At 33.9% G+C, this 15813-nt stretch overlaps 1 protein-coding gene across 1 annotated transcript in view; it reads left to right on the top strand.

Annotated features, from left to right (window-relative positions):
- Positions 1–1365: 1365 nt before the first annotated feature.
- The window catches only part of LOC111501829 (uncharacterized), a 36695-nt gene continuing 22247 nt past the window's right edge, over positions 1366–15813 (top strand). The window contains exon 1 of the mRNA XM_023155745.2: positions 1366–2975. Within this exon, the coding sequence (XP_023011513.2) occupies positions 1669–2975 (1307 nt within the window). The 5' untranslated portion in view covers positions 1366–1668. The remainder of the gene's footprint in view (positions 2976–15813) is intronic.

The raw sequence follows: 15813 nt of genomic DNA, 5'->3' as shown, positions 1-15813 counted from the left end.
ACAAACCGTACCGCTTGTTTATACAATCTGAGAATAAATCACAAATTTCTTCATCTGATTATATGAAGCAAAGTTCATTACTTTTTAAATTATCATTGTTATGAATTAGTTCATATGAAATAATTTTATTTTAACCCAGTAAACCACGCGCTTTATTATAAAGCCATTCATAAATAAAAATCTAGTAGGTGGTAGAAAAACTGGCTTCATTTCCATAATCATTAATGATAAATCAGATTTTGTGTAGGAACTATTTGAACAGAATACATTTTTCACCTGAAATGATTTATTTTATAAATATATGCTCTCCCTCCGATTATCAACTGAACCAACCGCCACTGTTTTATGGTCCAACTTACTTCCCGTAAACAAACAAAGTTATGCTGCCTTCAATGTGAGGATGGAAAAGGCCTATTGTCTTTTGTTACTCTGAGGTTGTAAGAAATGATCTTTGGCGAAAACTGCAAACCCATCCCACTACGTTATAAATTGATGCAAAATTTGATTTTCATGGAAACTTTTTTGCGATTTGTATCTTATTTGGAAGTTTTCCATTCTTTACACGTAAAGGAAAAGTAGCTATGAAGAGAGCTGAAAAAAAATATTTCCAGTGACTCGATTAATTTAAATAATTCATGATAGTGAACTTAGAGTATGAGGTTTAGATATTAAAAAAAATTCCATTTCCGTCCTCGTGCAATCTCTTCAAAATAGAATTGAAACTGATACTCTTCAACAAAATCTCATTATTTATTTCGCTAAAAAGTCCCTGAAATGCATGTTGCATGTTGGTATTGGCACGTATTGGTAAAATTATCAGCATAGGTGTTTTCTGGCGTTTAATCGTATTCGAGGGTGTATTCAAAAACGATTCATAATAAGATTCGTCAGAATGGAATGATTCAATTTGTTTCAGATGTCAAAGTCAATAATAAAAACAAACTTTTCAATTTTCTCTAACCTCAATTAGAATCGGAATTGTGCAAGTAATAATTTTCTGGCTTTATTTTGTACATCCTTACAACAAATTTGATGAAAAGTTTTCAGCACTTTACAAACTATAACGAACAAAATAAAGCAGAAACTGACAACTGACGTAACATAACGTCAAATTCCGTTTCGAAACCAACCTTACGCTTTTGAATCATAATGAATACGTTTCAAATCATAGTTGATGTGACGTCATCGTTTCAACGCCTGAATGAATGTATTTGAATCACAGATGAAAGACGAATACGTTTTGAATACATACGCGCCAGAAAACGCCCCAACCTCCCGCTAGTTTCGAATCATCATGAAAACGTTACAAATATTTGATTTGACGTCATCGTTTCAACTCCAGAACAAATGTATTTGAATCACGTTTTGAATACATTAGCGCCAGAAAACGCCTCATGTGTCAAAATGACTCAATTTATTTACATTCAATTTAATTTAATAGTAATTTCTTATTTCGCTCTCGCTTTATCCCATTAGATTTCCAAAATTGCATCTTTTTCGAATGAGGAATTTCTGTCTATGGAGAGAGGAAAAATAATAATGATCTTTAATTTTTAATCGAAACCGGTGACCTGTATTCAGCATTTACAAAATCCAGTAAATATTAAAATCTTTACAAGTGCCTTTTTGAATGCGATGTAGTCAAAACTGTGAGAAAAATACATTACAATGTCAAACGCAAGAATGCCCGAAGTAGAAAACTTCCCAAAGACAGGAAGAGTGACCGAAGTTTGCCAAGAATGGATGGTTAGAGAGGATAGCGCTCTGGCCTACCGTTTGCAAAACCAAGAGTTTGACGAACATTTAACCGGAAATAAATTCAGAAATGCAGTGGTGCGCGAGGATTTCCCCCGAGCAAAAGATGAGCAAATTAGAGAACAAAGAATGGCTGAACAGGCAGCTGCTATTTACCACAAGATGTTGGCAGAGCAGGAAGAAATTGATAACAAAATTGCCAAAGATTTAGCAGATAAAATGGAACGTGAAGAAAAACTGAAGCTCAGAGCATTGGAATTACATGATCAGGCAGTTGCTAGACAACTATTAGATAAAGAAAGGCTCAAAGTCGAGAAATTTCAACAAATGCCGATCACAGGTGTTCCGTATTCTCCTCAAAAGCCACTTCAGTTACCACCAAAATATGAATCTCAAGCTTCACCCCATCGTCCGAATCCGCAGAATTATCAGGCTAATTTACCGCGAAGACAAGCCTTAGCTATGCCTCTACCACAATCCAGTACCACAGCGTATGAAGTCTATGTCGACCCTATTAGCACAAGCACTGACCAATTCTGTGAAATCAGCAGTGCTGAAATATACAACGAACCATATAATCCGGTCCATAAGTTATCGGATAAGTTTAATCGAATAGATATTGATGAAATTGGCCTTCCTATTGACGAAATTACTGAAAGACAGATTCAAGAGGAACGGGATGCAGAGCTAGCTCGTAAACTGCAAGAGCAAGAGGGGTCTATAGAGGATTCCCTGTTGAACAGGGACAGGATGCTAGCCATAGAAGCTCAGGATAAGGAGCTCGCAAAGTTGTTACAAGAAAGGGAAAGGGCAAAGGCAAAGCGTGCAAGAGAAAGAGCAAAGCAAAAAGCAATAGCTAAGAAACAGCAGCAGCAAGCAGAACATGAGCGGGATGCAAACCAAATTATGCCTGATGATTCATATGCTTTTCCTGCAGATGTCTTGCCCAATCATGGGGGGAATGTCCCAAGGACTGTGGCAGCCCATCCAGACTTGTATGCCATTCCAAATCCAGAAGAAGAAGATGTGAACTACAGTCTTCCAGCAGATGTGTTGATGAATGCTAATAGTTTCAAAACAAATTATGGTTCCTCAAAAACCAACTTCCACGGAGCAGAAGTCAAAGAGATCAATAGTATGGGGTCTTTGAATGGTTCACTTCTGGAAAAAGAAACAGGAGCAGGTTTGCCAGCTACTAGACCAACACATTTGGATTTAAGGTAGGTAAATTAATATGAATATGAATCATTTTTTTATGAAACCAGAACCTGAAAGCTTTATGATTCAATACCAGATACTGTTTCGATCTACCATAGATTCCTGGTTCATGAGTATAATATTTGAACTCATTCTGCCCTAAGTGACCTGAAAAATAGTGTATTTTGTTCTTAATATCATGTTAATGTCATGGATGAGTATTCGTTGATTTACTTTGATTTAATGACTTCCATGAGAAGTATGAGACGTCAATGCATCTCATGTGATTTATGAGGGAGATGTTTCCTGTGAAAAAACAAATAGTCCAAAAGATTACAATGTTCCCAATATTCTGAAGGAAAACTAATTATTAAAGATGCGCCAAATAGTGGTTTCACTGAATACCGAATACTATTCGGGTTAACCTTTACCAAACCAGATATTTGGCTGAATTGTTTGAATTTTGATTTGACGAAAATAAATGTTGATTATCAGCTTTATTCAACACATTCTTCATAGGATTTCTTTGACTCAGTACTTAGTATGATATGTCTTACATAAGAAGTTTTGTCTTATAGTTCTATACCGTGTCGTGTAGTCAAGAGAATAGGAATACTTGAACCGAATATATTCGGGGCACCAAAACTGAATGATTCGGTCGAATACTAATAGTGAAAAAATGCCAAATTTCGAATACCAAACAAATTTTTGAAGCATCATTAGTAATTATACATTCATCAATAAAAAGAAGGCACAAAAGAACTCTTTTGGTCATAGTTCATAATATCTCCATTGGTCACAAATTATCTCCCACCATAATTTCCACTCTACTAAAAATGTCTGAAAATCTTTTGAATCGCTTTTAAAAAATACCAACTTCCAGCTGCTTCTTTTTTCTTTCCCCATTCCTTGAAAATTGAATATTTTCCATATTTTTTGTCTAGTGTACCACTACCAGTAACATATAATAAACTAACCAGTATGTTGTTTAAAGGAATGCTCATCCATCACTGTCAATGCATGTTTCAGTGCTATTCTTCAAAACTCTTTCCAATCTTTCCAATCCAATCATGCCTACAAAATTTGTTGAAACATTTTCAATTAAGTATGTATTGAATAATTGTGATGTACTGTTTGGAACCTTTGGTATAGTAATGAATATTACCGGAGTTTTTTCCCAACACCAAACCGTTATTGAATTTCTTTAGAGTATTGTTCCTCGAACCTGGCTGAAGCGAGGAATTAGGACAAATTTGGATATGCGGTTGGTCACCTCGTTCACAGATAGATGGGGCGATGACAAACATGTTAAATTTCACTAGTTCGGACTTCCATTGTCTATTATATAAAATGATTTGAAATCCCTGAAACAAGTAAAAAAGAATAATTAAAAAGGAATAGTTGAAAATAACAATTATATTAAGCAACAATAAACCTGAAATGAAATGATAGTAAAATAACCTACAAGTAAAAATATAATAATTGAATAAATAAAAATTAAAGGAATGCAAAAAGAAAATAATAAAAATAAAAAAGTGTAGAGATTCCAAGTCACGTTAGTTCACGACGTTTCGATTGTTGGTATCTACAATCGTCTTCGGGTGATGACTGGACTGATTCCTCCGAGAGATGACTATTTTATAGGTCGTTGAAATACTTTCACTTTCTCTACTTTCCATTTTCCGCTTCACTGATTCCGTGAGCGATGACCGATTTGGCGGGAGTTGGTCATTTCTCGTTTGATGATGGGTTTCCATATGTTTCGTATATCTACGCTGGCCTGGCTGAATACGTTGTTGGACAACATATATGCGGCTTCCTTAAATTTTCTCCTGAACCAATGTTCCTCTCTGTGCAAGATCTCAGCTTGGGACCACTCGATGTTGTGTTGATGGGTCCAAACATGGTCTGCTATTCCTGATTTGCTGGTTTCTCCTCGCTGTGTGTGCTTCTTGTGCTCGGCAATGCGAATATTCAATGGCCTCTTAGTTTCACCAATATAGGATTTTCCGCACTCACAGGGTATCCGGTAAATGCAATTCTTGGAATCGCAGTCTGCGTTTGGGGGCCTGGTTTTTGTGAGGCTGCTACGGATAGTGTTACCGGATCTAAAACAGGTTCTAATGTTGTACTTGGAACCAATTCTTCTTATCCTCTCCGATAATCCTCTGATGTAGGGAAGTGCAAGCACTGGTTGTGACGGCTTCTCTTCCTTGCGGGGCTCCTGCTGTCTTTTGGCCAAAGTCTTTTCTACCATCGCTTTGGAGTATCCATTCCGCTGAAGATCACTTTTGATGATGTCTAGTTCCTTCTCGAGACCTTCCTTTGTATTACAAAGCCCAAAAGCACGGTCTAATAGAGTCTTGATGATTCCTCTTTTTGTCGATTGATGGTGGTTGGATTCGTGGTTCAGATACTGTCCCGTATGAGTGGGTTTTCGGTATACAGATGTTTCCCACTTAGTGTCGGTCCTCTTCACCAAAACGTCTAAGAATGGCAATTCATTGTGAATTGCCATTCACAATCTGAACCACGAATCCAACCACCATCAATCGACAAAAAGAGGAATCATCAAGACTCTATTAGACCGTGCTTTTGGGCTTTGTAATACAAAGGAAGGTCTCGAGAAGGAACTAGACATCATCAAAAGTGATCTTCAGCGGAATGGATACTCCAAAGCGATGGTAGAAAAGACTTTGGCCAAAAGACAGCAGGAGCCCCGCAAGGAAGAGAAGCCGTCACAACCAGTGCTTGCACTTCCCTACATCAGAGGATTATCGGAGAGGATAAGAAGAATTGGTTCCAAGTACAACATTAGAACCTGTTTTAGATCCGGTAACACTATCCGTAGCAGCCTCACAAAAACCAGGCCCCCAAACGCAGACTGCGATTCCAAGAATTGCATTTACCGGATACCCTGTGAGTGCGGAAAATCCTATATTGGTGAAACTAAGAGGCCATTGAATATTCGCATTGCCGAGCACAAGAAGCACACACAGCGAGGAGAAACCAGCAAATCAGGAATAGCAGACCATGTTTGGACCCATCAACACAACATCGAGTGGTCCCAAGCTGAGATCTTGCACAGAGAGGAACATTGGTTCAGGAGAAAATTTAAGGAAGCCGCATATATGTTGTCCAACAACGTATTCAGCCAGGCCAGCGTAGATATACGAAACATATGGAAACCCATCATCAAACGAGAAATGACCAACTCCCGCCAAATCGGTCATCTCTCACGGAATCAGTGAAGCGGAAAATGGAAAGTAGAGAAAGTGAAAGTATTTCAACGACCTATAAAATAGTCATCTCTCGGAGGAATCAGTCCAGTCATCACCCGAAGACGATTGTAGATACCAACAATCGAAACGTCGTGAACTAACGTGACTTGGAATCTCTACACTTTTTTATTTTTATTATTTTCTTTTTGCATTCCTTTAATTTTTATTTATTCAATTATTATATTTTTACTTGTAGGTTATTTTACTATCATTTCATTTCAGGTTTATTGTTGCTTAATATAATTGTTATTTTCAACTATTCTTTTTTAATTATTCTTTTTTACTTGTTTCAGGGATTTCAAATCATTTTATATAATAGACAATGGAAGTCCGAACTAGTGAAATTCATCACGAAACATTGTCAATCACCTTCAAACAGACAAACATGTTGTTTGTCGTTCGCTTCAGCCTAGTTTGAGGAACGATACTCTGAAGTAATTCAATTTTCAATTATGAGAAATCATCGACTTTATGTTGATGATAGACACTACTTTGCACTGACGAGTGGCCAAACAGCCCAAAACCGGTTTGCAAGTGTGTTCCAATAATTGAAAAGCAATTCCGGCAGTTGTATCGCCAACAGCATATGTAGTAATAACTTCAGTGAAGAATCCTGCACCGATACCTGTCGGATATAATCCAACACCTTTCGTGGTATTAGCCAGGGGAGAAGATGTTTTCTGATAGGTGTCAGTCCATCAACCTACAATGTAATAGATAGTAGATAATTTCATTTACAGCCAGTCTTCAAGTATGCCCACTTACTTTATGTATTATTGTTTCTGTAAAATAAAAAAGTATGACGTGCTACCTTAATCGCATTTTTTGCTTTTTGCTATGGATTTACCATTTCAGTCATTTTGAGGCTTTTGATTTCTATTCCGGTTGCTACTTTTTATTCCACCTCAGTCAGTGGAACTTTTAGAATGTAGTAGTGAAATCAAAATTGTTGACCTTTTCAATATTATTCTTGGCGTTTCTATCGCATAAATAATTCTGATTATTCTACTGATGCCGTTTGGATACCAAAAAACTACTAAAGTCAAAATTGTTTAAGAACAGGAGGTTTTGAAATCATTTTTTTAGAAATAATTGGTCATTTTAAGACATGTGGTAATTATCTCTTGGCAAAATTTCATTATCCCCTTAATGTTTGTAGAAATTTTTGTGACATTTCAAACTTCAGAAAAACTAAAGGTTTTCAAATTAATCACCCTATATATTCATCTCACTTCGTCTTCAACTCTTATTTGATTTGTAAATGTAGAAATCAATGAACTACCTCCTAAAATTGTTCTCGTACAAAGTTTCACTGTGTAATCTGCATTTATCAATTACAAGAGAAAACTTTTGTCCTCTGTTATATAAATATGAAACAGTGAATTTGCAGATAAAGTTGACAAAAAAAGCAAATCCACTCTTTTATATTCATCAATTACTTTTAAAGATGATAAATTGTCAAGTGGTTATCCAGGTTATCCAGGACCTAGCCTGGATAATCACCCTCATATGACTTCCGTCATGAAACTACTGATATTTTTTTTCTAAAAACCTTCATTTCTGGAAAAAATACGATGAAAAGAGTCGGATCAGTTTAAACTGGTCTTCCTCAGTAACCTGAAGCAAATAAAAATTTGTATATGTACTAGTTTACTAATATTCGATAATTTTTCTCAAAAATTTTTCAATATTAATAAAGTATGCACCAATCTGAACTAGCCTGAGCATAAAGTTTACCTAGTGTCGACAGAATAAATAGCATATTATACCTTGTTATTGATTTTCACATAAACGAGCTCAAAGGTGAGACTAATTTCTGTTTTCTTATTCAATTAATTCAAACTAATTACCGTTATTCACATCGTACAATGTTAAGATACTCACATTTATTGAAATAAAGTTCATCACAGATAGATGATATTTTCATATCTTTGTTATCTTCTCAATTTAATTTATCTTTATTAGTGGGGATTAGTGGATCAAATAGAATGGGTTATTTTTTATTTCCAATGAATGAATGAATGGTAGCAAAATACAAATAAAAGTATTTAACAGAGTGAAGACTAAAATGGTCTGCAAGTTACTATCAAAGTCGAGTTGATGTGGAGATTTTCATAATTGTTGTTATCAGCTCCAACAACTTTAGTAGGTTGTAGTAATTGATTGATTACTTGTGTTGCAGTAGAAAATACAACAGGGAAGTAGTCTATTGTATCTTACAGATTGTCATTACTTCTGTTTGGATATTTGTGTATTTTCTTGTGGAAGACAATACGTTTGTTAAAATTGCGGAAAAATGTTTTCAAAATAAAAATTGTTTATCAATTATTAAAAAATAAATTAGATGAATTTAAAGCAAATGGTGATAACTCTAAAATTATCAAATACATCAACAATAAGCCTATGATTGTCAATTTGAGTTGAGTTCAAAAAAACTCGTAAAACATTCTAGTATACCACTCAATAGCGACATCTTATATATGAATATTCAAAGTTTCACAGCAAATAGAGAACAAGTTATTGTTAACATTTTATGTAACAACCCCTTAGTGATATTGTTCAGTGAAACCCAAACGACATCCGATATTGAGGATGCAGAAATATTTCTTGATAACTATACTCTGATAAGATGTAACTCTAAGATGTAACTGGATATATTTAAGACGTAACATAAGTTATTCTGTTCACAAAACTTTCATTTTGGAAGGAAATTATCGGTGTATAGTGATTAGGGTAAATTATAACGGTATTAAATTTTTAGTTGGTGCATTATACCATTTCCCAAGTTCGAGTCATTCAGTATTTTTAAATGACTTTGAAGATTTCTGTGACGATATGTTTACTGACAATAAAAAAAGTATATTAGTAGGTGATTTCAACTTGAATTATCTCTCCAATGATTTTTACTGTAGAAGGATAAAGAATATTCTCAATATATATAGCTCAATACTAGTTCTACTATCATCGATTATGTACTTACAAATTTCGAAGTAACTTCAACAGTTCATGATGTTCCTAAAATCACAGACCATTCCATTATATCTGTAAATTTGATAAATAATTTTACAACTAACGCAATGACAAGTATTAAGCCATATAGAAATCTTAATTCAACCAATATAGACAAAATCAACCTTGACCTGATATCAGCTTACTTCCTGTTGGATTGTGTAGATGTAGATAAAATCTATGAAGATTTAAAAAATCAGTGTGAATCAGTAGTAAATAAAATTGCTCCCATGAAGAAATTGATTAAAAAAACGAATATACCTTGGTTTGATCAGGAGATGAAACGTAAAAGTAAAAAAAAGAGGCATAGCATACAGGACATTCAAAACTAACAAGTCTGATGTCAACTGGCAACAATACAAAATATTGAGAAATGAGTGTTTTAACTTACAACAGTATTTCTATGATAGTAGATCTCAACAAGAATAATCCCAAAGCAATGTGGAAAACCCTAAAATCTTTGGTTGATACAAAAACTAAAGTCCCTTGTTTTGATAGTGGAATACAATTTGAGTACCATGGTGTGGTAAAAATAGTACGAGAAACACACGAAATTGCTGAGTTATTCAATATGTATTTCGTTAAAAGAATTGAAGAAATATTGAACTCAATTGAAAAGGCCACAAAATGAAATAGCCTTACTACTGTTAACAGTCACTTTTCTGAATTCAAACAAATTCAATTACCCGAGATTTCCACAATTATACATGAACTGGAGAATAAGACTGCTAGTGAAATCATTGACATTAAATTCATAAAACAGACCTTTGGAGTTATTGGTCATATGTTATTACACTTTATCAATATCTCACTATTTTATGGCACATTTCCAAGTCAGCTGAAAACAAGTATTTTAACCCCTATTCAGAAGGTGGCAAATACTAATAAAGCATGGGAGTTCAGACAATTGATACATTACCTGGTATAGAAAAAGTGCTGGAGATAGTTGTTTACCAACAACTACTTGATTATCTGAATCAAAATAATTTGTTAATGACTTATCAATCAGGCTTTAAACAGAATCATTCATGCGAAGCATCACTACAGTTAACCATAACAAAATGGAAAAAATCAATTGATAGTGGTGATTATGTAGTTGCAGTCTTCTTGGACTTAAAGAGAGCTTTTGAAACGATTGATTGCCAAATACTGATTGATAAATTGAAAGCTATAGGCATACAAGGTACTGTATTGAAATGGATCAGGGACTACCTAACAGATCGCAAACAAATCACCAAAGTGGAAAATGTATTCTCGGCTCCCATCACCAATAACTTCGGTGTACCACAGGGAAGTGTCTTGGGTCCTTTATTATTCCTATGGTATATCAATGATATACAATACATCATGACTGTGATTTTCTTAATTTATTCCCAGATGACACGTTACTGTCAATCTCAGGCAATGATCTGTATGGTACTATCAACAAGATGAACGATTCCCTATCAAAACTACAAGTATATTTCAATATTAACAAAATGAAACTCAATGTGACAAAATGTAAGGCAGTGATCCTAACCACACCCTTTAAATACAAAAACCTCAAATCGAACCAATTCAATCTGTAAATAGATAACAATAAAGTTGAATTCATAAACCAGTTTAAATATCTTGGATTCATATTTGATAATAGCCTATTATTGCATGAACATGTTTTCTACATAAGTAAAAAAATTACTAAGAAACTTTACTTCTTCTCTAGAATTAATTTCCTTATGTCTTTCAACATACTCCAAAATTACAGTATACCGGGTGTCAACGAATCTATTAGACAAGTCATAACTTCTAGACTATTAGGTGTATCAAAACGAGATTTGGTACAGATAAATGGTATGTGGAGAGGAGAGTTTTCACATATTTTTCACTTTCCGGATTTTTTGACGAATCTAACGTTACTAATTTATTTGCGATTTGATCAACAAATTTAACTAATAATTTCAGCGATGCACTTAGATTTTTTGCAATATCCTAAGTTCTTGAAAATTCCACTATAGTAAATTTTCAAAGTGCATCCCTCCTTGTTCAAGACACATTTCAGCTCGTTCAATTGTTTCTCTCAACACGTTTTGTAACATTTGAGGCGATATACTTCTAAATGCCTGTTGAATCCTTTCTTCTAAGATTTCGAGAGTGGCTGGGGCTGTTGCATAGTAGACCCTTTCTTTTACATATCCCCAAATGAAGAAATCTAACACAGTCAGATCCGGTGAGCGGGCAGGCCACCGTACTGGACCATTGGTTGCAATAACTCTATTATTAAAATGCTCTATTAAAAAATCAAGTACGTCTCTGCTATTATGGGGTGGTGCTCCATCTTGCTGGAAGTAAATTTGCCGTAAAACTTCTAAAGGCATATCATTAAGATGATCCTCGATTTCATTTTGAAGAAAACCCAAGTATCTAACCCCTGTTAACTGACCTTGAAACAATATTGGACCAATTATTCTGTTTCCAACGATACCAGCCCAGACATTGACGCCAAACCTTTCTTGAAAATTGCCCTCTCTCATTGCATGTTGATTTTGTTGGGCCCAGTACCGACAATTCTGCTTATTAAACATGCCATTATTTGTAAACCGTGATTCGTCGGAAAATAGAATGAAGTTGATAAAATTTGGGTTAACTCTATGATTTTGAAGCAACCAATCACAAAATACTACTCTTCTATTGCCGTCGTCAGCATACAAATGTTGATGTAACTGATATTTAAATGCTCGATATCCGTGCTTTTTCAGTATTTTTCTTGCTGATTCGTGACTTATCTGCATTTCTCTACTAATTTCTCTTAAAGAAACCGTTTTGTCAACTTCTACCATAGCAAGAACGTTAATCTCAGTCTCCTCATTTATGACAAACCTCTGTTCTGCGTCTCGATTTCCCTCTTGCCTAAAACGACTCTCAACGTAGGGAAAATACTGATGAGATGGGTTTGCCGATTGGGATATCTCTGAGCATACAACTCAGCAGCTTTCCTTGAATTTCTGTGGCATTCTCCAAACAATAACAACATATCCACTTTTTCACTTTGAGTATACATTATTTCGACGAAAAATTAAACTAAAATTAACGAAAATCAAGAGAAACTTCTACTTTCTGCTCATAAAGCTTATGTCACTGTCATAACCTAGGTGAGCGTTTTGTTCTCCAAAGTGGACTTGATGGAAATACCCGCAAAATATTATGCATCATTCCTATCCATGGCACCCTTGACAAAAGTAAATGAATTTGTATCGAGTATTTTCCTCAGTAATATTTAATTTATGTTCTTATTTGTAATCCAATCGCAAATAAATTAGTATCGTTAGATTTGTCAAAAAATCCTTTTTTCGGAAAGTGCTTGTCAAAAAATGGTCGCCATTTGAAAAATAATAGTTAGACACGAAAATGTTATTTTGTAAACTTGTCTCATTCATATTCAACACACTAGTCACTAAAACTCCGCTTTGCAATTTTCTGATATCACCTGAGGTCCATAGATTAGTTTACGTCCGATCATGGCCACCTAGATGCAATTTTAAAAGTGACTGAAAAAATCAAGTAGGCTGAAAAACTTCCGAAAATGTCAGTTTCTGATCCAGAATTGTCTCAGAAATCCAAAAATGTTACAATATACAGGGTGTTCCATTTAAAAATTCAGAACCGGAGCCATTTCCGCTGAAACCGGAAGTGACAGGAAAGTGAAAAATATGTGAAAACATTCCTCTCCACATACCATTCAACTATACCAAATCTCATTTCAATTCTCCTAATAGTCTAGAAATTATGACTTGTCTAATAGATTCGTTGACACCCGGTATACCACACCATTATCCAGTCCCACTTTGATTATTGTGGTAGCTTACTATACTCCCTTGATTCTAATAAAATTTCACAACTACAAAAGCTGCAAAATCGCGGTATGAGAATAATACTGAAGTGTAATCGTTTTACCAGCATTGCAGCGATATTAGATTGTTTGCAGTGGGTATCGGTGAAAAAAAAAATTTATAAATTAACAATGATTTTTATTTATAAAATATTACATAAGCTACTTCCAGATTATCTAAGTGAATTTACTATGATTAACTCCCAAATACATAACTATACTACTAGAGGAAATAATATGTTTCATCTCCCTAATTAGAAAATGGCAAACTCAATGAAATCGCCATTCTATAAAGGACTCGATGAGCTCAATAAGCTACCACAAGACATCAAGCAATCTAATACCACTCATGTATTTAAAATGAGGATCAGTAAACATATCCAGTCACTATAAATCACCAGAATGTATTACAACATAATCAATCTTGTTCACACGAATTTATTTATATACTTTAAGTGCATCATTTTATTTTATTTTCTTTTTACTATTTCTGTTAGTCTAGAAACATGTTTGTATAGCTATTTCCTACTAAAATGAAGTTCTCTCTCTCTATTGTTCTTATAAGTGGGTATCTAAGAGTAGTCCTATTGCACCTGAGAATCACATGCAATTCTCTGTTTTATAATTTCTGCCAAAATACAATTTTCAACAAACAATGAAAGTACATTTTGATTACTTGTTTTAAATTAAATTCATAATTACCCAATTATATTAGATTGAAGTTTGGAAAATCGAGAAATACATTATATTCAACATGTATTTTAATCCCCACTGTGTAGACTTCAACATCTTTTAACAGATCACAAAATGAATTAGGACTATTGAACATCATTTGAAAAATATTTTAATAAATTTCTCAACATTTATCGCCAGGCCAGTTTTCTTTGAAGGATTATGTTTAGGAATAAATTATTTTTCCAATAATGTTGTTTATTAAACAGATCTTGAAGATAAACCATAATTCTTTTTTCGTTTATTAGAAATAAATACAAAATAATCACTGATACTGACACTACTTGTTATATCCACAACTCATGTCTACAGTTGAAAAATTATGTGTTCATTTTCCATAAGTGTTCTCATTATTTGCTTGAGGTGTGAGGTGTGAATTAATATGACAACTGACACTAAGGACCAATAAACAAAGTAGCCAACTCAGAAAAAATACGTGTGCTTCAAATTTAATATACAATATTAAACCAAAGTGAATAGAAAACACTATATATATATATATATATATATATATATATATATATATATATATATATATATATATATATATATTTCTATTAATGTAAGTTACAAAAAGGATTTGAAGCTCTATAACTTCTATTTGATTATCTGCGAGCGCTTTCGACAGCTATTCTATTTATAGAATAGTGCCTAGAGGATGACAGCACGACCAGCTGTCGAAAGAGCTCGCAGATCTGTTTAAAAAAATCTGTTTTTCCGTTAATCAGCTGTCGCACCCCTACGAACGACAACCCTCAGAAGTCGAATCTTGTGCGAGCTAAGGATTTACGAGGTCTTACCTTTTAACGTGTGATTCCTAACAGTCAAATAAAAGTTATAGAGCTTCAAATCCTTTTTGTAACTTACATTAATAGTAAAATACTGAAAATAAAGGAAAACTTAGTTGCATTAGTTGCAGCTTCCCAAATTTCTGCTACCGCAGTTGTCGGTTGATTTGTCAAACCACCAACACTGACATAAAAAACTTGTTGACTTGGGTGTCACACCATTAGGTGGTTCCACTTATGTTTCGCTTGCGTTTACGCAGCTTTTTTATCAAGTACTTTCTTGGTTTTTTTCTCATTTTGTCTTCAATCGAAGACCGCCTGCCCTGTACTGACGATGCCCAATTGGCTGAAACAGCTGTCTACCGGTGGCTCTTAAATTGAGTCAATATAGGAATGATCAAAAAGTACTTATCTATTCATTTTTTTATTTTCATGGAATTATTTTCCAGCAGCTTGATTGCATATATATATATATATATATATATATATATATATATATATATATATAAAATCTAGAAAGGTTAATGCAATCAAGCTGCTGGAAAATAATTCCATGAAAATAAAAAAATTAATAGATAAGCCTCCATATATAACAGCTGGGCTGTTACGAAGAAAACTCTTTGTTATATGTCAAGCTTTCGGTATATTTCACACCTTCGTCAGGACAACTATTTTCATGGAATTATTTTCCAGCAGCTTGATTGCATTAACCTTTCTAGATTTTATATATGTATATATATATATATATATATATATATATATATATATATATATATATATATATATATATATAACAGAATAATTAGTGACTGGATTAACTATAAAGCGGTTTAATTCGTGAGGTTGCAGTCAATAGCTGGGCTGTTACAAAGAAAACTCTTTGTTATATGTCAAGCTTTCGGTATATTTCACACCTTCGTCAGGACAACTACAATAATAAGATTATATATATTGTAAAAAATATATAAATATGGAGAACTTACTAACGTGAGAATAAAATATAAAATGGTTCAAAAACAGATAGAAAAACATTAATAAATGACAGTTGATAAAAATTTTGGCTGACAATGTCAAGTGGGAAAATTCTGAATGATACTCGAATTACTAGAGCTTTTATTTTCTTTATCATATTTCAGTAGGTACGTGTAAATTTTGCTAAGACTATCAATATCAGTTCGTTTATTCA

Source organism: Leptinotarsa decemlineata, unplaced genomic scaffold (genome assembly GCF_025532065.1).
Source record: "Leptinotarsa decemlineata unplaced genomic scaffold, Ldec_3_MD MMD2_P_RNA_scaffold_11, whole genome shotgun sequence".
NCBI lineage: Eukaryota > Metazoa > Arthropoda > Insecta > Coleoptera > Chrysomelidae > Leptinotarsa > Leptinotarsa decemlineata.
This window is presented reverse-complemented; position numbering and strand designations above follow the sequence as displayed.